The sequence below is a fragment of the Dromiciops gliroides genome, chromosome 5 (assembly GCF_019393635.1).
Source record: "Dromiciops gliroides isolate mDroGli1 chromosome 5, mDroGli1.pri, whole genome shotgun sequence".
NCBI lineage: Eukaryota > Metazoa > Chordata > Mammalia > Microbiotheria > Microbiotheriidae > Dromiciops > Dromiciops gliroides.
The window spans coordinates 210,125,879-210,152,131 of record NC_057865.1 but is presented as its reverse complement, the minus strand read 5'-3'; the positions used below and the strand labels follow the sequence as shown (position 1 = coordinate 210,152,131).

General features: G+C 39.1%; 1 protein-coding gene across 2 annotated transcripts in view; it reads right to left on the bottom strand.

Annotated features, from left to right (window-relative positions):
• Positions 1-26,013, bottom strand: part of DENND5B (DENN domain containing 5B) — a 191,351-nt gene extending 165,338 nt beyond the window's left edge. The window contains exon 1 of one of the 2 annotated variants that reach the window (XM_043965769.1): positions 25,568-26,013. In XM_043965769.1, coding sequence (XP_043821704.1) covers positions 25,568-25,694 — 127 coding nt within the window. In that variant the 5' untranslated portion in view covers positions 25,695-26,013. The remainder of the gene's footprint in view (positions 1-25,567) is intronic. The other variant, XM_043965770.1, reaches the window with a different exon arrangement.
• Between the last annotated feature and the right edge of the window lie 240 nt (positions 26,014-26,253).

Genomic DNA, 26,253 nt, shown 5'->3' with positions numbered 1-26,253 from the left:
GAAAAATTGAGAGTCCACGGGGTGAAGGGTGAGGGGTTTGAGATTCCCGTCTTTGAGGAGATGAAAGTGAAAGCTGGGTAAAAGGAAGCTAAGGTCAGACTGCTGCCGATCCCTGAGGCAGGAAGTAATTTGTGCGGCATTGGAACTAAATGTAGAGATCCATGAATCAAAAATTTCCATTAAAATGGCTATACTGACAGAAGAAGAAAGGGAAATCGATCCTGTAGTCTAGGTTAGAGAAGGGAATCGAGGGGATCTATAAGTCAAACCTTTGAAGGAACCTGGAGAAATAGTTCTCCTGAGGCAGTATCCTATTTCATTAGAAGGAAGAAGGAGACCCCAGCCTGTGATAGAGGGACTGATAAGGGATGGATTACTAGAATCATGTTTATCACCTTACATTTCTCCCGTGCTTCCGGTCAGGAAAACAAATGGTTCTTACCGGTTGGTACAGGCTCTCAGAGCCATAAATCGAATAGTACAGTCCAGACAACCTATGGTTCCTACTCCATACACCCTATTGAGTAAAATTCCCTTTGAACACAAATGGTTCAGTGTCGTGGAATTGAAAGATGCCTTCTGGGCTTGTCCTTTAGAGTCCGAAAGTAGAGATATCTTTGCATTTGAATGGGAAAACCCAGTGACGGAGAGAAAGCTACAATATAGGTGGACAGTCCTACCACAGGGAGTCACAGAAGCTCCTAACCTATTTGTTCAAGTTTTGGAGGAATTACTAGAATTCCAAGTTCCTGTGGGGATCTTGCTATTACAATATGTGGATGATCTATTGGTATCGGGGTAAAGATGTTTTTGATGTGCACAAAGGTTATTTTAAAATGATTGGAATTGACTAAAGATGATAAAGTAAATTGGCCTACTGGAACTCCATTGACCAGTCTAAATTAGGTTAAAAAGAAAAGCTAAAAAGAAATTATATGGAATTGTTTCATGTGCGTCTGTATTGCCTTGTCTCTGTGAAATGTGTGAGATTGTCTCATGTTCAAGTTTCTGTTGAAAGTGTAAATTTGGGGCAGCTAGGTGGTGCAGTGGATAGAGTACTGGCCCTGGAGTCAGGAGGACCTGAGTTCAAATCCAGCCTCAGACACTTGACACTTAATAGCTGTGTGACCCTGGGCAAGTCACTTAACCCCCATTGCCCCGCAAAAAAAAAAAAAAGATCTAACCAGATGCTTGGTAAAGTACAGTGATTTGCTTTTTGTTAAGAGTTAGAAATTATAAAGAAAAGATAAAAAAATCAAGAGGAGAGAGAAAGTTATGGAAGTTTCATGTGATTTCTTTGTGAAATGCAGCTTGGTGTTCGAAGGGGGGAATGGGACTTGGAAACCTCCTTATCTTCAAAGACAGGGGGAAAAAAAATCTAGAGATAAAAGAGCTGGTCTGGCTTAAAAAAACCAAAACTGCTGGGTTATTTTATTGGCCTCACTGAATTTTAAAAGGTCCTAGTAAAAATCTGTTATTATAATAAGAATAAATTAATTGAATATTTCCTTTTTGGTTTAGAAGAACCTGAAATTCCTCCCCACTGCAAACACTAGATGAGAGAGAGGTGGGGCAGGGGTAAAGTTAACTTTCCTCAACTTAATCTTGGGAAATTCCAATCTTAAAGGTTACTTTCTGGCTTTGAGCATAGAATAAGAGAGATATATTTAGCATTTGAAAGTATTTTATCTCATGAAAGGTTACTGGATATTCCTTTTCACATAAGGATAAATTTTAAGCTGCTTCTTAAAAAGCTGTTTTCAGGATATAAAGTGTACATGTTCAATTAACACATGTGATTTAGAAGGCCTGCTACCTTATTTGTAAGCTAATTTGTTGCAATGACAATTTGATATTGATAATGATCATGTTCAAACCTGCTGTGATTTGTGAGACTTTATTAATTGATGGAAAAAGCTTTTCTGGAACTCAAATATTTGAACATTTGAGTTTCACTCTTAGGTTTGGTGTATAACTCTCATGGCATATTTCTATTATAAAGTGGAAGTTTGTCATTGCAATATTGAATCAACTGGTTTTTAAATTAATACTAGAACATCTAAATAACTAGTAAGCTGTGAGAAAGATCTTGCTGTTTTGATCTGTATTTATTGGTATTAAGCAATAGTTAAACTGGTGCCTGAACTTGTCATATGTATAAGATATGTTAATGAACTTAAGAGCTATCTTATATCACCTTAATGGGGAATCTGAGTTTACTTATGTTATTATTTATTGGAATTAGAATATGTGTAGAAACATGTGGAGAATCCAGAGGGCTCTGTCACCCCTTTGACTGAGATCCCCCTCCCCAGACTCAGGCTGTAGTCACTGAAGCAGCAAGAGTTTCCTGGGAGAGTCTTGTGGTTAAAGCTTGAATTCCAGTGACAATGCCTGGCTGGTCTCCTGGGGTCTGAGGAGGTAGTTGTGCAAGCCTTGCCTTGTTAAGGCCTAGAACAAGTTTTGTCATGCTAAGGCTGAAAGGTTGAAAAATATCCTTATTCTTTAGAATTATTCCTGAGGAGATTTCATTTGATTTCTTTGTGGTTTTTTGCTTTAAATACTGAGCTATCCTAATAATAGGGTGCACACGGTTATTCACTCACAAGGTGGTGCTGATGTGTCAATTATTTATTGTCTCTGATTCTCAACCCCCATCGGCCTGAACCCCTGACCCAGACAGAAACACATGGAAACTAGTTGTCACTTTAAAGATGTTCCCATTGTTTAAAGGAATTCTGAGGGAAGCATCCTATGTTTATACCTATGTGGTTAATACCTAAACCTGTTTTACTATATACTATTATGCGAAACATTTTCTAGTCTGTTCTCTGTATGGAATTTGGGTTGTTTATACTCATTTCAACCATTGTCTGTTATTGAGCATCTCAAGGCAGATTCATTTGTGTAGTGCTAACTCAGGGATGAAAAGCATAAATTTAACATGGCTACAAGCATAGTTAAATGCTTACTATCTAGGATATGTGATCCTTGAGATGTGAGTTCACCTTTAGTAATGATTATTGGAACTTGCTATTTAAGACATTATGGGGGGCAGTTAGGTGGCGCAGTGGATAAAGCACTGGCCCTGGATTCAGGAGGACCTGGGTTCAAATCCAGCCTCAGACACTTGACACTTACTAGCTGTGTGATCCTGGGCAAGTCACTTAACCCCCAGTGCCCTCCAAAAAAAGAAGACATTATGGGACTATTAACTATTAATACTCTGACTCCAGTTATAACCATCAAGGAATGTTGAGCCTTATGACCATGATGCCAGCAACCCTATGGGGTTTTTACATGGAAGACTGACTTTTTGCAAAGGCTGAGATAGGCGTCTCCTGACTCAATTTCCCCAAATATTACATATGGCATGTAAACTCTCCCACCTGGCTGATGTTAAGTCTGACATACTGCATTGACTGTCTGCAGAACTTCTACTGGGAGTTGGGAAGCACTTTTCCCTCAGAACTTTGTTCCTCTTCTTTTATGGCAAATTCCTATAATCATGTCACTTGATCACAGCATGAACATAATATTGTCTCTTTATCCCTAGGTTAATACTGTAATATCTGGGTGAGATGCAGGTATAAGATTCAAGCTACTTGGCTCAGAAATTCTAGTACCTTTCAGATTCAAAACAACTAGAATAGATAAGCATTTAGCTTTGTCATCTGTCTGTTATTAGTTATGCATTTAAAAACTGAATCAGAAACATCTCAAGTTTGTTTCAAGAAAAGTAGAGGAGGGTAACTTATAGAGTGTTTTGTTATACCTATGGAAAGGTCAACTTTAAGTTTATTATATAATGTGGAAATAACATCTGTCTGTAGAGCATGTCCTATAATACTAAACATGGTTTATTATAGACAACTTATTTGACATGCACTGTTTTGAAATTAATTGCTTAAGTGTCATCCTAAGTCCTTTATTACAATTGAAGTTAACGAGTAACTTTTATGTAAGTTCATTTGTGGTCATCTTGTTACAAAGGTATTCTGTAACCTAAGTTTTATGTGAGGATTAGATCTTAAACAATTGAGTGAAAATTTTTTGAGAAATAAGGTGAAATGTCTATATATGTAATTTGGAAAGATTTAAGGGTTCTGCCTTCTATAGCATTTTGAAACATTTAGATTATATGGCTTGGATGTAACAAGGTAGTGGTAATCCTTTGGCCTGTTGTTAATAATGTCTGTCAGATACAGAATTAGATAAAACTTTGAACAGCATGGGCCTTTTGTGACATCTCTCACTGGATGAACGACATGTGTGAACAGCTTTGCACTCCTGATGTAGGATCCTGGGGTTCCTGGATTCTCTCTTGGTTTACCCCCTTTGTCCCTATAGTAATATTGGTTCTTGTCCTTTTAATTTTTGGCCTTCATCTCTTTAACCTCTCAGTAGTTTGTTTCATCTAGGCTCAAGGCTTTCAACCTTATGGTAGCAATTCCAGCCTTTATACCTCTTCACCCTCTGAACCAGGCCTGCAAGGATTTCTACTCCTTCCACTAAGACCTAGGGACAGCTCTACAACCATATTCACCTTGAGAGATCTTTGCCCTCTTTTCCCTTAGCTATTAAAAGAAAAAGTGGGGAAATGTAATAGCAGCCTGGTAGGCTTGAGTCCAGTTAGGGATGCACTGGCCCTGAGGGGGTCAGTTAGAGATTACTTTTTCCTTGGAAAAGCAAAGTAGTTAATTAACCAGAGAGTGGTCAAACAGATAATAAAGTGGCCACCCAGAAAGCTGGGCTCCTTGAATTTACAACATGAGCTTAGTTGGGAAACAGTCATGTTTGCTGTTTTGTAAGAGATTTTAACAGGAACATCTGAGGAGTCTCTTCAAGTAATCTGAAACCAGAGTAGTGAATACATTGAAGAGATGCACTGGAGACAAGACACCTTCCAGACTGCCCCAAGAAAAGGAGTTCCAGAGACCAGATAACTACATGGGACATCTGAGATCCAAGATGAAATTGCTAGTTGAATGGACACTGGGAGTACATCACTGAAATTACAAAGAGACTTGATATTAGCTAATGCTGTTAGCCATGCTTGCTGTTATAATCTTGGTAGTTACTGATATCAGTTCCTTGTGTTATATCTGGGAGTTGTTACAAAAAATACAAAGATAGAATTTTCCAAGGAACAAAACGAGTCTTGAGAGGACACTATTGAATTTGTGACCAAAAACTGTTTACACATGTCTTCCCAAGAATTGGACAAGTATATGGTATATTGGGATAATTAGGCCCCAATTTTCCTCCTGAAAGATACCTATGGGACAGGATTAGGTATTCAGTTGTATGAAGCAGTTAAAGCTATAGCCACAGAAATTAGGAAGGTGGCTCGTGTACCTGTTCAGAAATGGAATTCTTGGTTTGAGGGTAGATTGTTTTCATGGCTAATTGGCAGCTGGTGGAAACAATTGGGGTTCTTTCTCCTATGTGCCTTGGCAGTCATACACTGCCTAATTCCCTGCTTTATTAACTTAATTATTAGAATGGTGGAGGGAATGCAGGTAGTAACCCTACCGAAAGGAGCTGAAGAAGGGTATCAAATGATGATCCTTCAATGAGGGATTAAACAAAGTCTAGATCAAGAGATGGAAGAAACGGTGAAATGAGATTTACTTGGCATGGGAGGAGAACAATGGGTGAGGAGAGAGACAAAGGAAGAAATAAAAAGAGAAGGGATTGAGAGGAACCATGTGTCTGCCTCAGTTGGCAGGATACATTATTCAAGTCCCCACTCCCCCCACCATCTCTACCATTCCTTCCTTTTTCCTACTGAGTTGACAGTTAACCAGTAGAGCACGTTCCTCTCAGATAACAACAAACTACATAATTCAAGACCTAAAGGCTTATTCCCACTCCCCCCAATTTCCCTTCCTTTTCCTGCTGAGTCAACAGAGGTTTTCTAAAGTTAGAGAACAAAGAATCGTGAAATCTCAGAGTCTGGTTGTCCCACAGGGTGGGGGTATCAGTGGTGCCACATGGGGGTCTACATGTTTAGAAGTGTCATGAAGAATGTGAACCTGAATGGGGGAGGGACCTTGTGTTAGATCTAGGCTAAAAAGGGGAACTTCACTGGGGCAAGTCGCTCACAATTGCTTTGGAGTGTGTGCCCCTTCTTGCAAGATTGTAAATAAAGGCCTTTCTGCTTTGCACCAGACTGGGGGCCCTGCCTCAGTTTACTTGTTTCTTACATAGAGGATAAAACATACAAACAAATATATCCAAAGCAAGCAATACACAGGATAAATAGGAAATCATTTTTTATTTTAAAAAAATTAATAATAAACATTTTAATTTAAAGTTTTCAGTTCTAAATTCTATCTCTCCTTTCCTTCCCCTCTACCCTCCCTGAGGCAGTAACCAATCAGATAAAGGTTATACATGTGCAATTATATAAAATATTACCATATTAGTCACTTTGTATAAGAAAACTTGGATAAAAGAAAAAATGAAAGAAAGTGAAAAATAGCATGCTTCAGTCTGTGTTCCATCAATATCAGTTCTTTCTTTAGAGGTGGATAGTGTGCTTCATCATTAGTTCTTTGGGATTGTCTTGGATCACTGTATTGCTGAGAATAGTTAAGTCATTCACAGTTCTTCGTCAAAGAATATTGCCATCACTGTGCATAATGTTTTCCTGGTTCTGCTCACTTCAGTATCACTACAGGGTGTGAGAAGTCTAGAAAGGTAGGAGGAGGCTGGGTAATGAAGAACTTTGCATATCAAACAATGCATTTTGTGGTCCTGGAGGCAATAGAGGGCCACTGGAGTTAATAAGTGGGAGGGCAAGGTGATATGATTGGAACTATGCTTTAGGAAAATCACTTTACTGGTATTATGAAGGATGGACTAGAGTGGAGAGAGACTCAATAGGGGCAAACCCACCAGCAGCAGGCTATTGCAACAGTCCAAGTACAAGGTGATAAGGGACTGCACTAGCATGGTGGTACCATCAGATGAGATAAAGGGGTGTATTCAAGAGATGTTGCAAAGTAGAAATTGACAGGCCTTGGCAACAATTTTGATATAGGGGGTGAAAGATAGTGAAGAGTTGATGATGCCTCCTACACTGAGAGCCCGAGGAATCGGGAGGATTATGTTACTCTCTACAGCAATAGGGAGAGATAGGAGTGAGGGAAGGTTAGGGAAGAAAGATAATGAGTTCAGTTTTGAACATGTTGAGGTTGAGATGTATGAAAGGCATTTGGTCTTGTGAGTTTAGAGGTCAGGAGAAGGTTTGGTGCAGGATAAGTAGATTAAAGAATTATTAGCATAGAGATGGTAATTAAATCCATGGGAGCTGATGAAATCATCAAGTGAAGCAGTATAGAAGGAGATGAAAAGAGGGCCCAGGACAGAAGCCCTTAAGGAAAATCTATGGTTAAGGAATGATCTGGAAGAGGATACAGCAAGGGAGACAGAGTCAGGCAGACTGAGAACCAGGTGAGAGCAGTGTTCCAAAAACTTAGAGATAAAAGAGAGAAGAGAGTGATCAACAGTGTTAAAAGCTACAGAGGAGTCAAGAAGAATGAAGACTGAGGAAAAGCCATTGGATTTGGCAACTAAGAGTTCATTGGTAACTTCAGAGAGGGCACTTTTGGTGGAATAAAGTCAGAAGCTAGATTATAAGGAGTTAAGAGAGTGAGAAAAGAAAAAGTGGAGACACCTACTGTATGTGGCCTTTTTGAGGACTCTAGCTACAAAGGGCAGTAAAGCTATAGAAGGATAGTTAGAGGGGTTGGAAGGATTAAGTGAAGGTTTTTTTCAGGATGGGTGAGACATGAGCATTTTTGTAGGCACTAGGAAATGAGCCAGCAGTCAGAGAGAGAGATGAAAAAAAGTGAAAGAGTGGGAATGACAGAGGGGGCAATCTATTAGAGCTGAACCTTACCTTCTCTAGCTCTTCATTGCCCTTATACTCATCCTCCAATTCCCACAGATTCTACCTCTATCACTCTTATCTATCCCTTTCTTTCTGTCCCCTAACGTCACTTTAATTCAAGGTCTCCTGAACAAGTTCCCCACTGCCAAAAATTAAGTTCAAATTCCTTTGCTTGGATTCCAGGGTCTTCTATGTTCTAGCCCCCACTTAACACAGATTTATCAACTTCCTTTTTTGTTCATCAGTCCCAAAATTCTAATTGTAACACAACCTTATCTTGAACATGGTAAACTAATGCAGTGTAATGTATGGGAAAAGGACACTGGATCTGAAGTCTAAGGACCTGGATTCAAATTCTGGTGCTGCTGCTTAAGCAAGACATTTAACTTCTTTAGGCCTCAGTTTCCTCATCTACAAAATCAACAGGTTCAACAATATGATCTCTAAGGTTTATTCTAAGTTGAAATCCTATACCCAATCTCCCATTATGTGCCTTATTTTGCTCTCTCTATGCTATAGCCAGCAAGGCTACTCAACATTTCCTGCAGTGCTCCCTTAATCTGGGATATCCTTCTCCTATTCCAATCCAAGAAGCACTTATTAAGCACCCATTTAAGATAAGGCTACGTGCTAGGCACTGGGGATACAAAAAACTAACCAAACAACAACCCTAAAACAATCCTGGCCATCAAATAGCTTACAATTTAGTGGAGGAGAATACAATATGTACACAAAGAAGTATATGCATAATAAGATAAAGAAGAGAAAGAATATTGGTTGTTGTCCTTCAGGTTCGGAGGACCAAAATGGGATCACTATGTCAGAGTCAAGGTCCAGTGTGTCTGACTGGCTGATCAGACCAAGACAACCTCAGAAGGCTCCACCTCAGGTCGAGCACAAATAATCCACACGAACATTTGGAGTGGAGATGTCTCTAAATTTGTGCATCTCATATTTCTTTTGAGCTACTGCAATTCTGCTTTGCTCATAGAGCAGAGCACATTCTTTGATACGGGCACACCAGCTGGGCAGTCCTTTGCCAATATCTCTCATGTCTCACAATTGATTCCAATTAGGTCCTTTAGGGAGACCTTGAGAGTGTCCTTGTATTTTTCTTCTGACTTCCTTGTGAGTGTTTGTCTTGTGAGAGTTCACTGTAAAATAGTCTTTTAGGCAAACATACATTTGGCATTCAAAAACATGGCTAGTCCATTGGAGCTGGGCTCTCCAAAGTAGAGTTTGAATGCCTAGCAGTTCAGTTTGAGAAAAGACCTCAGTCTTGCCAGGTGGTCTTCAGAATCTTTCTAAGACAATTCAAATGGAAACAATTCAGCTTCTTGGCATAGTGCTGGTATACTGTCCAGGTTTCACAGGCATATAACAATGAGGTCAGCAAGATGGCTCTATGGACCTTCAGTATGGTAGATATGCCTCTTCTCTCCCGCACTTTTCTTCAGAGCCTCCCAAACACTGAACTAACTCTGGCAATGCATGTGTCATACACATTTTTATGTGTATATCCCTAGAAAGTATACTGCCAAGGTTAGGTGGACTTATCCATAGCATTCAAAATTTCTCCATTTGCAACACCTACTAGTTCCATGTATGGATATTGTGGTGCTAATTGGTGAAGAACTTCTTTTCTTGGTGTTAACTGTCAGGTGAAAATTAGTAAAAGCAGCAGAGAATTGATCCATACTCTTATCCATTCAGCCTCAGAGACTGCTTGTAGCCTTTTCAAGTTAAGTAATTTGCTGTCAGTACAGTAGCTGACCTTGATGGTGTTTTGCTCCTCAATAAAGGTGTCTAACAACATTGCTGAAAACACCATGCTAATGTGATGTTTAAAATCTAAATTGTGTGGTCAACTTAAATTAGAAGCTTTAGCACCAGTCTTTGGGCATTAAGCATTTATTAAAGCACACCAGGTATTTACACGGAGTTCAGAAAGTTAAGAAAAGGCCTATCTAGCCTAGAGTTCCAGCCTGGTCAGGTTCTTCCTCAAGTCCTCCACCACAAGCCTGCTTCAATCATGAACTCCCCTTTCAAACTGAGTGTGGAAGCTTTTTATAGGTCCAGAGCAGAGGTAGTCCTTACACACTGCTTCAAACTGGATTGGTTAGCGTCATCCAAATCCATTAGTTTAAGGTGGTCTCAGTTAAGTTCAAAGTCTAGCTTCTGAGAACAATACCTTCTTTTTTTTTTTTTAAAGTGAGGCAATTGGGGTTAAGTGACTTGCCCAGGGTCACACAGCTAGTAAGTGTTAAGTGTCTGAGGTCAGATTTGAACTCAGGTACTCCTGACTCCAGGGTCAGTGCTCTATCTACTGCACCACCTAGCCGCCCCTAGCAATACCTTCTTAAGGACTAGCCAGGTGTGATTACAATCTAGTTAACCTGAAGTAGGCTAATCAGTAGTCAATCACTCTCACTTAATTCAATCAGTTTAGATTAATCTCCAGGTGGGCCTTTGAGTATCTGCTAAATCCCATTATTTTATCACACTAAAAAGCATGGGAAGAATGAGAGTCACTCCATTGGTGACTGGGAAAGCATGAGCATACCCTCCGTTATACAGAACCTGTGCAAGCATACCATCCTAAACTGGCATACAATACTGATGAACTTCTATGGGCAACTAAATTTTGCCATGATCTTCCACAAGCCCTCACAATTGACATTATCAAAAGCCTTGGTCAGATCAACGAATTTCTCTTGAAGTTGTTGGGAAGCAAACAGTAAACACTATATAGACTGTTCCTTGGCCCTTTCTGAAGTCACATTCGTTCTCAGGTAGATGACTATCTTCCAGGTGAAGGATCAGCCTATTAAAGAGCAAGAATCTTGCCACGTGAGCATGACAAAGGTGATGTGTGATGCAGTTACTGGACTGATCACAGACTTATGCTTTCCAAGCTAAACATTTGCTTTCAGCAAAAGTGGAAGCCCTAAGGCAAGACAACTACACAAAGACTTAATGTCAACAGATAAGAGTGTTTCTCCAAGTGTGAACAGTTTGTGGCTAACTTAGAGGGAGAGCTGAGCCAGCACATGGTTGACAACAGTGGAGCAGATAAGGATTGGGGAAACTAGTTGAAATAATTAACAACTTTAACAAAGTTGCAGGATATAAAATAAAACCCATATAAATCATCAGCATTTCTATATAATACCAACAAAGTCCAGCAGCAAGATATAAAAAGAAAAATTCCATTTAAAGTAACTCCAGGGGTAGCTAGGTGGTGCAGTGGATAAAGCACCGGCCTTGGATTCAGGAGTACCTGAGTTCAAATCTGGCCTCAGACACTTGACACTTACTAGCTGTGTGACCCTGGGCAAATCACTTAACCCCCATTGCCCCGCAAAAAAACAACAACAACAAAAAACAAAACAAAAATTTAAAATAACTCCAGACAAGGTGGCTAGGTGGAGCAGTGGATAAAGCACAGACCCTGGATTCAGGAGGACCTGAGTTCAAATCAGGCCTCAGACACTTGACACTTACTAGCTGTGTGACCCTGGGCAAGTCACTTAACCCCCATTGCCCTGCCAAAAAAAAAAAAAAAAAAACCCAGACAATACAAAATACTTGGAAGTTTACCTTCCAAGATAAACTAAGAAATTATATGAAATCACAATTGCAAAACACTTTTCAGACAAATAAAGTAAGATCTCAACAACTGGAAAAATATAAATTGCTCATGGGTAGGCCAAACAAATATTAATAAAATGACAATTCTACCTACATTAATTTTTTTTCTGGGGCAATGAGGGTTAAGTGACTTGCCCAGGGTCACACAGCTAGTAAATGTCAAGTGTCTAAGGCCGAATTTGAACTCAGGTCCTCCTGAATCCAGGGCCAGTGTTTTATCCACTGTGCCACCTGACTGCCCCTAAATTAATTTATTTATTCAGTGCTATACCAATCAAACTACCAAAAACCTATTTTATGGAAATAAAAAATCATAACAAGAATTAATCTGGAAGAACAAAAGTTCAAGAATATCAAGGGAATTAATGAAAACAAAGGTGAAGGAAGGTGGCCAAGTCACACCAGATCTCAAACTGCATTATAAAGAGGTAATTACCAAAACAATCTGGTACTGGCTAAGAAATAAAGTGGTGGAACAATTTATTTTAGGTACACAAAACAGAGTAGTAAATGATCATAGTAGTCTAGTGTTTGATAAGCCTAAAGAACCAAGCTTTTGGGGAGAACTCACTATTTGACAAAAACTTCTGGGAAAACTGAACACCAGTATGGCAGAAACTAGGTATAGGCCAAAACCTTATACCATATACCAAGATAAAATCAAAATGGGTACAAGATTTAAACATAAAGGGGTAATACCATAAGCAAATAAGGAGACCAACAAATAGTTTACCTGTCAGATCTGTGAAGGGAAAAATTCATAACCAAATGAGATAGAGAACATTACAAAACATAAGTGGATAATTTTATTATGTTAAATTTCAAAAGTTTTTACATTAAAAAACAATGCAACTGAGATAAGGAGGAAAGCAGAAAGCTGGGAAACCATTTTCAAAGCAAGTGTCTTTGATAATGGTCTCATTTCTTAAATATATGGGAAATGGAGGTGTCTACATGAATATGAGTCATTCCCAAATTGATAAATGGTCAAGGATATAAACAGGCAGTTTTCAGACAAAGAAATCAAAGCTGTCTATAGTCACATGAAAAAATGCTCTAAATTACTTTTACTCAGAGAAATGCTAATTAAAACAACTCTGAGTTACCACCTCACACCTATCAGATTGGTTAATATGACAGAAAAGGAAAATGATAAATGCTGGAGGGAATGTAGGAAAATGATAAATGCTGGAGGGAATGTAGGAAAATTGGGACACTAATGCACTCTTCATAGAGTTGTAAACTGATCTAACCATTCTAGAGAACAATTTGGAACTATGCCCAAAGGACCATAAAAGCGTACATACCCTTTGACTCAGTAATATTACTACTAGATCTGTATCCCAAAGAGTTTTTTAAAGTGGGGCAGAGAGGAAAGGACATAATTGTACAAAAATATGTATAATAGCTCTTTCTGTAGTAGCAAAATACTGGAAATCGAGGGAATGCCCATCAATTAGGGAATAGCTGAACAAGGTGTAGTATATGATTGTGATGGAATATTGTGCTATAAGAAATGACAAGCAGATGGATTTCAGAAAAGCTTGGAAAGACTCATAGAAATCAATGCAAAATGAAGTGAGCAAAACCAGAAGAACATCGAACACAATACATTGCAGCAATACTGGAGGATGAACCTAGATTATGGACAAAAGGCAGGAAGTTGCCTGAGCTCTTCCCAGTTTCTCTTGAAACAACTTTAAATCAAGCCTGGAAATAAATTCTAGAGTGACAGAAGCCACAAAAGGAAAAGGTGAAACAATTTTCCAGTTCAAGATAACCTAGAAGGACTGCAAGAAAGTTCCGTCTCACTTAGTTCAGGTGGTGTCTGAGACCCAGAGGGAAGCTCCTACCCCCAGGACAGATTAGAAACTGAGACCCCACTGTCCATATGGTAGCCAGTGGCACAGCAGGCTAGCTGTGAGACCTCCAGCCCTGATGCTGCTGGCTAGCGCTCAGGCCTGGCAGATCTTGGAGTCCTACCCAGCTAGCTAGACTAGGCTGGGCAACCCACGGTGCAGCTGGCAAGTTGGCAAGCTGCCAGCCCTGGAGACTATAGTTCAGAAAGTCAGTGACCAAGCTCCTGGTCCTATGTGCAAGAAGCTTGGGACAGTGCCCCCTGTATGCCAGGAGCATAGCTCAACTTTAAAAGTCATGAAATAGATTGGAAAATGAGAGAAAAAAAAAGAAAGAAAGAAAATCCTGACCGTACAAAACTACTATGCCTATAGGGAAGATCAAAGCACAATCTCAGAAGGGGACAACAATGTCAGAATGCCCACATGTGCAGCTTCAAAGAGAAATATGAATTAATTTCAGGCCTGAAAAATCCTGAAAGAGCTCAAAAAGGCTTTTAAAAATCAAAGAAGTAAAAGACAAATTAGGAAAAGAAATTAGTTATGAAAAAGAATCATGAAAAAATTCATAAAAGCTTGGAAAAAGAAAACATTTTCTTTTTTTTTCTTCTTTTTTTTAGTAAGGCAATTGGGGTTAAGTGACTTGCCCAGGGTCACACAGCTAGTAAGTGTTAAGTGTCTGAGGCTGGATTTGAACTCAGGTCCTCCTGAATCCAGGGCCAGTGCTCTATCTACTGCGCCATCTAGCTGCCCCTAAAGCATTTTCTTAAAAAGCAGAATTGTCCAAATGGAAAAGGTACAAAAGCTCACTGAAAAAAAAAATTCCTTAAAAATTAGAATTGAACAACTGGAAGCTAATGACTCCATGAGGAATCAAGAAACAATTAAAAATGTCAATAAAGATACAGTTCCTAAGAGTTAAGACAGTTAGAAGGAGGAAAGAGGATTGCACTGAGGGGAAGGGATGGGTAGAAAGGGGTAAATTATATCACATGATGGGGTGAAAAAGACCTATTACAGTAGAAGGAAAGAAATGAGAGGGTGAGCATTGCTTGAGCCATACTCACATCAGATTTGACTCAAAAGGGAATAACATATATTATTTGGGTATAGAAATCTTACCCTATAGGGAAATAGGAGGGGAGGGGGACAAGAAAAGGGGAAGACACTGATAGAAGGGAGGGCAGATTGAGGGAAGTGGTGGTCAGAAGCAAAAAACTGGTAAGGAGGGACAGGGTGAAAGGAGAGAATGAAAAAATATATAAAAGGGGAAAAATAGGATGGAGGGAAATACAACGTAGTCATAATTGTGAATGTGAAGGAGATGAACTTAACCATAAAAAAGATGGCAGAGTGGATTAAAAACCAGAATCCTACAATATGTTGTTTACAAGAAACACATCTGAAGCACAGAGACACAGACAAAGTAAAGGTAAAAAGCTAGAGTAGAATCTCTTATGCTTCAGTTGAAGATTAAAAAAAAAAGCAGGGGTAGAAATCATGATCTCAGACAAAGCAAACATCTTGGTAAAAGGTACCATAGACAAGGAATTAATGGCAGTACTAAACAAATACACACACACACATATACACATACACATACACATACATATACATATACATGTACATATACATATACATATATAAATATATATATGTACACACTCATGCATATGTATATCAAATGGTATAACATCTAAATTTTGTGGAGAGCCAAATTTAATATAGGTAGAGTTAATTGAGTGGCTCACCATAATATTGGGGTCCTGGAAATAATGAGGGACCTCTAGGTCCAAAGCTCCCTCTCCTCTGAATTGCCTTTTTAGATATTTCTCCCAGGCCAGTAAGAAAGGTGCCTAACAGCCTCTTTTCCACAAACGAATCAGGTTTTATTAATGGGAATAAAATAAACAGCAAAGGTGAAATTAATAAAATCAAAGACAAGGGAATAGGGAAAAAAGAAATATGGATAATCCCCCGAACTCTAACCTAAGTCTATACAATCCCCAAACTAGCTTCCAGTTCAGCTCATTCAAAAGAGCAGGGCTTGTATGTTAACTCACCACCTGGGGTCCATAGCTTCAATGGAAAACAGCCAGGGCCCACAGGATAAAACTGCTAAGAAAGAACCTCTTTCTAATCTGCTCCTGCAGCTCACCCCACCAGAAAGAAGGTGACTCTGGAAAAATACTCATATCAATAAAGCAGGGAAAGAACAAATCAAAGAATTGAGCATGCACCTAAAAAAGTTAGAAAAAGGAAAAAAATTTAAATCTCCAATTAAGCACCAAATTGGAAATCCTGAAAATCAAAAGAGATATTAATAAAATTAATAGTAAGAAAACTATGGAACTAATGAAAAACTCCAATAAAATAGATAAACCATTGGTTGATTTGATTTAAAAAAGAAAGAAGAAAACCAAATTACCAGCATCTAAAAAGAATAAATTGACCACAAGGAAGAGGAAATTAAAGCAATAATTAGAATCTATTTTGCCCAACTGTATGTCAAAAAATCTGATACTCTAAGTGAAATGGAAGAATATGTATAAAAATATAAACTGCCTAGATTAACATACAAAGAAATAAAACACAACCCCATTTTAGAAAAAGAAAGTGAATAAGCCATCAATGAGTTCCCTAAGAAAAACTCTCAAGGGCTAGAAGAATTCACGAATGAATTCTACCAAACATTTAAAGAACAATTAACTCCTATACCACATAAACTATTTGGGGAAACAGATGAAGAAGTCCTATGAAATTCCTTTTATGACACAAATATAGTGCTGATACCTAAACAAGGAAGAATCAAAACAAAGAAAATTATAGACCAATTTCTCTAATGAATATTGATGGAAAATTTTAAAATAAAATATTAGCAGAGATTATAGCAATATATCACAAGGATAATATACTATGACCAGGTGGGATTTATACCAGGAATGCAGGATTGGTTTAATATTATTAGGAAAGCTATCAGCATAAATGACCATATCAATAACAAACCCAATACAAATCACATGATTATCTCAATAGGTATAGAAAAAGCTTTTCAAAATATAACACCCATTCCTAATAAACGCACTAGTTGCCCTGAACCAAGATTAGAAGGAAAGAAGAAAGCTGGGAAAAAATTTTCATAGCAAATATCTTTTTTTGGGGGGGGGGCAGGGCAATAAGGGTTAAGTGACTTGCCCAGGGTCACACAGCTGTCACACAGTGTCAAGTGTCTGAGAGCAGATTTGAACTCAGGTCCTCTTGAATCTAGGACCAATGCTTTATCCACTGCGCCACCTAGCTGCCCCCCATAGCAAGTATCTTAGATAAAGTCTTCATTTCTCAAATGTACAGAGAACAGAGTCAAATTTACATGAATACAAGTCATTTTCCAACTGATAAATGGTCAAAGGATATAAAGAGGCAGTTCTCATACAAATCAAAGCTATTTGTATAGTCATATGAAAAACTGCTCTAAATCACTTTTGATTAGAAAAATGCTAATTAAAACAACTTTGAAGCACCACCTCACACCTATCAGATTGGCTAATATGACAGAAAAGGAAAATGTTAAGTGTTCGAGAAGTTGTGGGAAAATTGGGAAACTTAATGCACTGTTGGTGGAGTTATGAATTGATCCAACCATTCTGGAGAGCAATTTGCCACTATGTCCAAAGGGCAGTCAAACTGTGCATACCCTTTGATCCAGCAATACCACTGCTAAGTCCGTATCCCAAAGAGATCATAAAAAAAGGGGAAGAACCTACATATATACAAAAATATTTACAGGCGCTCTTTTTGTGGTGGCAAAGAATTGGAAATCAAAGGGATATCCATCAATTGGGGAATGGCTCAGCAAGCTGCAGTATATTATTAAAATGGAATATTATTGTGCTATAAGAAATGACAAGCAGGGTGATTTCAGAAAAACTTGCAAAGATTTACATGAACTGATGTATAGTGAAGTAAGCATAACCAGAAGAACATTGTACACAGTAACAGCACTACTATACAATGATCAACCCTGAATGACTTGGCTATACAATAATCTAAGATGATTCCAAAGGACTCATGATGAAAAATTCCATCCTCATCCATTGAAAGAACTTTATTATTTTTTGTAGGGGTTTTTCTTTGGTGTTTTTTCTTTCACAACATGACTAATATGGTATCATGTTTTGCATGGCTGAACATGCTGAACATGGCTGACCCTACATCACATTGCCTCAGGTAGGGGGAGGTAATGGAGGGAGAGAGAAAACCTGGAATTCAATTTTTAAAAATGTTAAAAATTGTCTTTACATGTAAATTGGGAAAAATAAAATATTATTTGAAAAAAATTCTTCTCAATCTGGCTTTAGTCTATCTTTCTATGGTTGCCATACATTACCTTCTTTTATATGTTGTATATTCTAGTCAAAAGCATCTACTTGCAGTTCCCTGAGCTTGCTAATCCATCTTCCTAGGCATTTGAATAGTTATGTCTAGAACATCCTCCTTTTTTACCTGTGGCTTTTAGAATCCCTATCTTCTTCTTCTTTTTTAAAGTGGACAAAGCCTTTTATAGGGGTGAGACAAATCTGTAGGAATATTTCATTTTAGAAACAGAGAAATTATCATATAAGACTGCTGAGTCTTATAAACCATCACCTTTTCCTGTCCCCTTTCATCCTATAGTCTCCCTGTTATCTTACTTAACCTCTGGTTTCTTTTCTTTTTTTCCCCCCATATAAATATTTTATTATTTTCCAGTTACATTTAGAGATAGTTTTCAACAATTGTTTTTATAAGATTTCTAGTTTCAAATTTTTCTCCCTCTGTCCCCTTCCTACCCAAGGCAGCAAGTAATCTGATATAGGTTATATATGTACAATCACATTAAACATATTTCTGCATTAGTCATGTTATGAGAGAAGAATCAGAACAAAAAGGAAAAACCTCAAAAAAGAAAAACAACAACAACAAAAACAATAGAAATAGTATGGTTCAGTCTGCATCCAGATTCAACAGGTTTTTTTTCTTCTTTTTTGGATTTGGAGAACATTTTCCATCATGAGTCCTTTGGAACGAGAAGAATCAAGTCTATCACAGTTGATCAACACACAATGTTGTTGATACTGTGTACAATGTAGAATCCCTATCTTCTTAAAAGATTTCAGTCATATGCCAATTCCTAAAGTAAGCCTCTTATGATCTTTCCTTACCCTCTTAGTATTCTTAGTGATGATTACAGAACAACCTATTTCTCTTTCCTTTATAGAGATGGACAATGGAAGCATCCTTGAACTCCCAAGGGATAACCTCCTCTTGTCATATAACCTGGAAATTTTTAGTCAGCTTTTGTATGAACAGTAGACCACCTGCCTTGTAAATCTCAGCTGTAATATAATCAGCACCAGGCACTTTGTCACACAAGAGGGGCCTAGTGGCATTCAAAACCTCTTCTTAAGTTGGATGTTTGACTAGAGAGGGATTGACTTCAACCTAAAGGAAATATCAACACCTTCAGCACTGGTTGATGACAGTTGGTTGAGAACACTATGGAAGTGTTCGGCCCACCTTATCACTAATCAACAGTAGTTGAGATGCACCATATGTCTTTGGCCCACAAATTGCCTTCAGGGAATCATTAAAATGCTTTGGATTGTTTCATCTACCTTCTCACTGAGCCAAGAATCCTGTATCTCTCTAAGCTTCACTAGCATTTTACTTTTGATGGAGTTAAATGCTGCCTTCTTATAGTCAGACAAACTATTCTGCTGGTAAACTCTGTGGAGTTCTTATTTTTCTTTAAGCAGCTTCTGAATTTCCCTGTCATTTTTGTCAAACCAATTTTGATGTTTGTGAGTGTTCTGGCCCAGATTAATAAACTCGGTGCTGTACACCAAATCCCTGAAAGCTGCCCACACCTTTTATTCTACTTAAAAAAAAATTATTATTTTTCCAATTACAAATAAAAACCATTTAAAAATTCATTAAAAAAGTTTGAATTCCAAATTCTCTCTCTTCCTCCATCCTCTACCCCATACCTGAGATGGTAAGTGATCTTATATAGATTATAAATGTGAAATTATGCCCCCAAAACGTGAAAAGTAGTATACTTCAATCTGCACTCGGATTCCATCATTTCTTTTGTCTGGATGTGGATAGCATTTTCATCATGTGTCCTTTGGAACTGTCTTAGATCACTGTATTGCTAATACCTAAGTCATTCACAGTTGATCATTATACAGTATTTAAAATTTTCTAAAGTAATTTATGTTTTCCAACAACATATAAAGATAATTTTTAACATTCACTTAAAAATTTTTGAGTTCCAAAATTTTCTCTTTCCTCACTTACCTCCCCTTTCCCTAAAATGATAAGCAATTTGAGATAGGCTATAGATGTGTAATTTTGTAAAACATATTTCTGTATTAGTCATGTTGTGAAAGAAGGAACAGGCCAAAAGAGAAAAAACATGAAAAATGATGAGCATCCCTTCGATTCCCAATTCTTTGCCAGTTTGATTGTCCTTTAGGCATAGTTCCAAATTGCTTTCCAGAATGGTTGGATCAGTTCACAATTCCACCAACAGTGCATTAGTGTCCCAATTTCCCCACATCCTCCTCAACATTTATATTTTTCTTTTCTGTCATATTAGCCAATCTGATAGGTATGAGGTAGTGCCTCAGAGTAGTTTTAATTAGCATTTCTCAAATCAAAAGTTATTTAGAGCATTTTTTCACATGACTATAGATAGCTTTGATTTTTTTGTCTAAAAACTGTCTGTTTATATCCTTTGACCATTTATCAATTGGAAAATTACTTATATTCATGTAAATTTGACTTGGTTCTCTATATATTTGAGAAATGAGGCCTTTATCAAAGACACTTGCTGTGAAAATTGTTTCCTAGTTTACTGCTTTCCTCCTTATCTTGGTTCTGTTGGTTTTGTTTGTGTAAAACCTTTTTAATTTAATATAACCAAAATTGTCCATTTTACATCTCATAATGTTCTCTATTTCATTTGGTCATAAATTCTTCCCTCCTCCATAGATCTAACAGGTAAACTATTTCTTGTTCTCCTTATTTGCTTATGGTATCACCGTTTTTGTTTAAATCATGTACCCATTTTGATTTTATCTTGGTATACAGTGTAAGATGTTGGTCTATACCTAGGTTTTGCCATACTTTTTCCCAGCAGTTTTTGTCAAATAGTGATTTTTTGTTCCAAAAGCTGGGGTTTTGGGGATAGATCTTTTCTAGATCTATTAAATAATTTTTTGGTTCTTTGAGTTGTATGGCACTGAATAAGTAAATTAATACAGGTAGAATTGTCATCTTTATTACATTGGTTCAGCCTACCCACAAGCATTTAGTTTTTTCCCAGTTGTTTAGATCTGACTTTATTTGTCTGAAAAGCATTTTATAATTGTGTTAATATAGTTCCTGGGTCTATCTTGGCCAGTAGACTCCCAAGTATTTCATATTGTCTACAGTTTTTAAAATGGAATTTCTCTTTCTAACTCTTGCTGCTGGACCTTGTTGGTAATAAATAGAAATGAAGATTTATGTGGGTTTTTTAAATATCTTTTAACTTTGTTAAAATTGTTATTTATTTCAACTATTTTTAGTTGATTCTCTTAGTATACCATCATATCATCTGCAAAGATTGATAACTATCTCCTTGTTGCCTATTCTAATTCCTTCAGTTTCTTTTTTTTCTCTTATTGCTAAAAGATACTATTTCTAGTACAATACTGAATAATAATAATAATGGGCTTCCTTGCTTCACCCTGATCTTATTGGGAAGACTTCTAGTTTATCCCCATTATAGATAATGCTTGCTGATGACTTTAGACAGATACTACTTATCATTTTAAGGAAAGCTCCATTTATTCCTTTGCTGGTGATATATTGCTGTAATCTTTGCCATTATTTTATTTAAAATTTTTACATCAATATTCATTAGAGAAATAGGTTTATAGTTTCCTTTCTCTGTTTTTGCTCTTCCTGGTTTAGGCATTTGTGTCATAAAAGGAATTTGCTAGGACTCCTTCAAGAAGAATTTTATATATTAAACTGAACAACTAGAGGCAATATGAAATGAAAGTTCTTGAGAAGGAAATGTAATATGTTCATACATATGCTTTAAAAAGATTGTTTTGGCAGGCTGTGGAAGAAATATTAAAGAGAAGAGGGAATGAAAAATCGAAATCCAATTTGGAGGTTATCTGTCTACTAATAATCTGGGTAAGAGGTGATAGGGCTTAAACTAAGGTAGAAGTTATGTGAATGGAAAAGAGATAAATTTAAGAGATGCTATGGAGTTTTAATGTTGGCAAAATTCGGCAACTTATTGGCTACAGGAAGTGAAGGAAGGGGCTGAGTCAAGAATGACCCCAAGACTCTATCCTATAGAGGGTGATACAAGGAATCAATACAGGGGAATGGAGAATCAGAAAAGTACTATATTAGACATATTGAGTGTGACTTCTTGTGAGGCTTCCAAATGGAAATGTCTAGCAGGAATTGATAACTCTAGACTAGAACTCAGGAAAGAAAATTAGGGTACATATTAGATATAAAAAGTACAGCTAGGTGGCACTGTGGATAGACTGCTGGCCCTGAAGTCAGCAGGAACTGAGTTCAAATACTGCCTCATATTTACTAGTCTGTGACCCCAGGCAAGTCACAACCCTATTTGTCTCAGTTTCCTCATCTGTAAAATGAGCTAGAAAAGTAAATGGCAAACAATTCCATAATCTTTGGCAAGAAAATCCCAAATTAGGTCACAAACAGTTGAACATGACTAATCAAGTAAACAGAAGATTAGTACCCACTTCTTAAATTCACATAGTTTATAGTCTATTAAGGGAGACAAAGAAAACATTTTATAAACTTTAAACAGGGATAAGGTCTGGACAGGTGATTCATTGGTATAGAAAAATCTCAAAAGAGGGAGCTTCTCAGCAATTTATAGACTTAGAGAGTCATCTAGAACATTGAGAGGTTAAGTCACTTGCCCAGGTCACACAGACAGTAAAGACTTGAAACCAGGTCTTCCTGGCTTCTGTGCCAGCCCTCTATACAATACATCATGTTACCAGTAAAATATTATTATTAGTTTGGTCATGTGTAAAATGGTGGGGGTGGGATGGGGTTGAGATGGGAAATGTTCTAGATTCTCTCTGAAGTCATTTCTTGTCCTTAATATTAATTCTGTCAGGAAGCCACAATATACTCTGTTTGAATTTGGACTTTTGGGCCTTCTACTTCCTCAAAGACACCAAAGCTAAAAACAACTACATGACCTTCAAAAGAGAGTTTAGAGTATGATTTGTGGCAGTGACTCCACCCTATCAGGTCTCCTTTGGCTGCCTTTAGGGACTATCACACTCTCCTTTGAGGAACTAAATTGAAGAGTTCAAGGTCATGCTGATAACTGAACCATTTTTCCACCCAATGAAGTCTATCTACCATTTTCCCCCTCCACTAAAACCTCACTGGCACATGAAGGGTAATTCTGGCAAGTCTCCTATAACTTACAGTTTGAGAAAACTGCCTGAGTTCCTCAAAGGTTAATTGATTTACCCAGTCACACAATAAAGGTTTCAAAGGAATCACTTGAACCTAGGTCTTCCAATTTAAAGGGGACCTTAAAAATCTAGTCCAACGCCCCAGATTCAAAGATGAAGAAAATGAAGGCCAGAGTGATACAGGATCACACAATTAACAAGAGAACCAGGATAAAAGTGCTGGTCTTCTGACCATGTTCTGTTGTTCTGTTGGGTTCAATAATGTCTAACTCTTCATGACCCTATTTAGGGTTCAACTGCCTATAGGACACAGTTGGTGGTCTTGCAGACATTTTAATTCAATATGCCCCAAACTGAATTCATTATCTCTTGCCCTTTAAGCCCTCCTCTTATCTCAGTTTTCCTATTACTCCCAGTCATGAAGACCTCTAAGCTAGGTGTCATCCTTGATTATTCACTCTTCTCTCTAACCTCCCCCATCCCCCAATCCAATCTGCTGCCAAGTTCTGTGCTGACAATTCTACCTTTTGGACATCTTTCCTATATGCACCCTTCTCTCCTCTGACACTGCCTTCACTCTGGAGTAGGCCCTCATAACTTCACACTTGGACTATTTTAATAGTCCTGGTTGATCTATCCTCCACTCCAATATCAAATTGATCTTCCTGAAACACAAGTCTAACCATGTTTTCCCCCTATCTAATAAACTTCAGTGGTTCCCTGTTATCTCTAAGATCTAACATAAAATCTTATTTGGATGTTAAATTTCTTTATAACCTAGTCTCTTCCTACCTTTCCAGGTTTCTTAGCTTACCTTTACTTTGTTTTACCTTACTCCTTTCCACATATTCTATGATCCAGTGATACTTGGCCTCCTTGATGTTCATTACACAAAACACTCCATCACCTAAATCAGTACCTTTTAACTGGCTGGTCTCTACTCCTGGAATTTTCTTCTTCCTCTTCATTATCTTCTACCTTCCTTGGCTTTCATCACAAGACCTACCCCAAATTTTGCATTCTACAAGAAGCCATTTCCAATTCCCCTTAATGCCAGTGCCTTTCCTCTGCATATTATCTCTAATTTAGCCTGTATATATCTTGTTTTCACGTAGTTGTTTGCATAACAGGGACATTTGTCTTTACCTAGAGTGTCTGGGCACATAGTGGGCTTTTGAAAAAAGTTTTACTTGAAAATATATCTTGAATAAAATGTAAATAGCTGCATTGAAAATTTCTAAAACAGTTCCAAAGTCCCCTCTAAAAGAGAAAATATAAATCATGTGTTACTGAGATCAAGTTGGGGCAAAGTGCTTTGTAAACTGAAAGGCCTATATAAACCTGATCTATTATTATGTCCAAAGGTACATCTGGAAGGTGATCTGGAAGGTTATGACCTAACAATGTTTAATAGTTACACAAATAAAGTTCAAGGGGTAAATGATACTTGTGTCACTTGCTTCATTGGGGTGGGGTTGGGGGCAGGGAGAAGGCTGGGTTTAAATATCGTGTAACTGTGCTCAAAAAATTTGGTTCGTTAATTTTCAAATTAAAATCTGTTCTATTCCTGTGATATAGACTTCAGATTCTTCTTCAAACTGTCAACCCCCTAGCCCCGACTCCTGTGCACTGTTTTCCATCCCACAGCATTGGGCTGCCTAGCTTAGTCCTGCACTGCGCCATAAAATGAACAAGAGAAGGACAATTGTACCACAAGGAAAACATTCTACTACTTAAAATTAGCATAGGGTTCAAGAAATGCAATCACACGTGATATCGGTCTAAAGGGTCCAAAGGTTGCTTTGGTGGCTCTCTGACCCCAAATCCTTGCTAAATCTATAAAATTCCGAAAGTTGATCCTTTCGTCATCACAGAGCCAGTAGCGCACAAAACCCCCAGAACATTCAAGCTTGAATAGAGCCGCACATCCCTTTGTGATATAATCAACCCCAGCCAACACTTCACCACCTCCATCGAAGAAAACACAAGCAAGCTGGCCCCAAGTAAATGCCCAAGATGTCATCTTTCCTGTCCCCTAAGGGGACACCTTTTCTGTCCCCTCCATGCTGCACTACATTTGGGAAGAGAAACTTCGCAAGGGGAAGAATAAGGTGTCAATCACGGGGGGTGGGGGGGGGGAGGTGTCACTAGTAAAATACGAGGGACGGGAAACGAATTAAAGCAAAACCCCGGAGTGAAAGAGCTCCTGGGAGTCGTTATTTGCCTGGGTCTAAAACAAGCCGCCGCAAGGGCCTGCGGAAACAAGGTGCCCTCGAGTCGCCAGCCCAAAGGCGCGCAGCGATCCCCAGCATCTCTCTCCTTTCCTGCCGGATCAGCGGCCCTCCTTCCCCTTTCTATTAACAGTCCAGGGGCTGCTTTAGCAGTCAGGCGCTGGAGGGGGTGGGAGGGCTGCGCAGTTCGCCCCTTAAGCAGTAGAAATAACGACGTCATCCAGTAGGAGCCAAGGCAGCGGGCGGTCCTACTCCGGCGCCCCGAAGAGGCGGCGATCCACCTGGGCAGTGGAGATTCCCCAGCGTCCCTCAGTCCCTGCCCGCTCCCGGGGAGGAGAATAAAGGAAAGGACCGGCTTCCTTCCCCGCCACCCTCCTCCCAACAAGCCTGGGCCGAGATCTTCGCACTCACCCGCTAACTCATCGGGCTCCAGCCCGCTGTCCGCGTCAATCCCGCACAGCACGAAGTAATGGGCGAAGCGGCTGGGGGCCGAAGTCGGGCCGGAGCCCGGGCCGGGGGCCGCACTGGTCCCGCTCATGGTGGCCCCCAGGGACTGTGCTACCGCTGCTCTGCCCAACCCCCGGCTGCTGGAGCTGCTCTCCAGGTCCCGGCGCCTCTCCTGGCCCTAGGGTAACCGCGATGCCTCCATAGACGCCCTTGCTGGCGGCGGCTGCAGCCCCCAATCCTGTCCCAGATGCAGAGGACGCAGGGTACTTGAGGCCCTTCTCGGGATGGTGGGGAGGCCGGTCAGGGTAGGCGCAAGCCCGGTAGGTGAGAAAGCATGCATTGGCTGCGCCTGCGAGTCTGGCGCCACGGTCAGCTGAGTGCAGGCCTTCAGTCAGTCAGTTCAGTTTGGGGGGGAGGGGGGGCGGGGAGTGTGTACGCGCGCGCACTTGTGTCTCTGGGTCGGAGTGCGTGTGTGACGCTGTGGTTAGTATGGTGAATCCCCACCAGTGGGGTTGCGGTGGTGAGAGCTCTCTAGGGCTGTACTGCTCGACTCTATTTACCAAGCCGCCGCTGGCTTACGTGGGAGAGGTATTTGCTGCAAATCCTGCAGCACCCCCTAGAGGGAGGTGCGCTGATCCCATCCTAGTAGA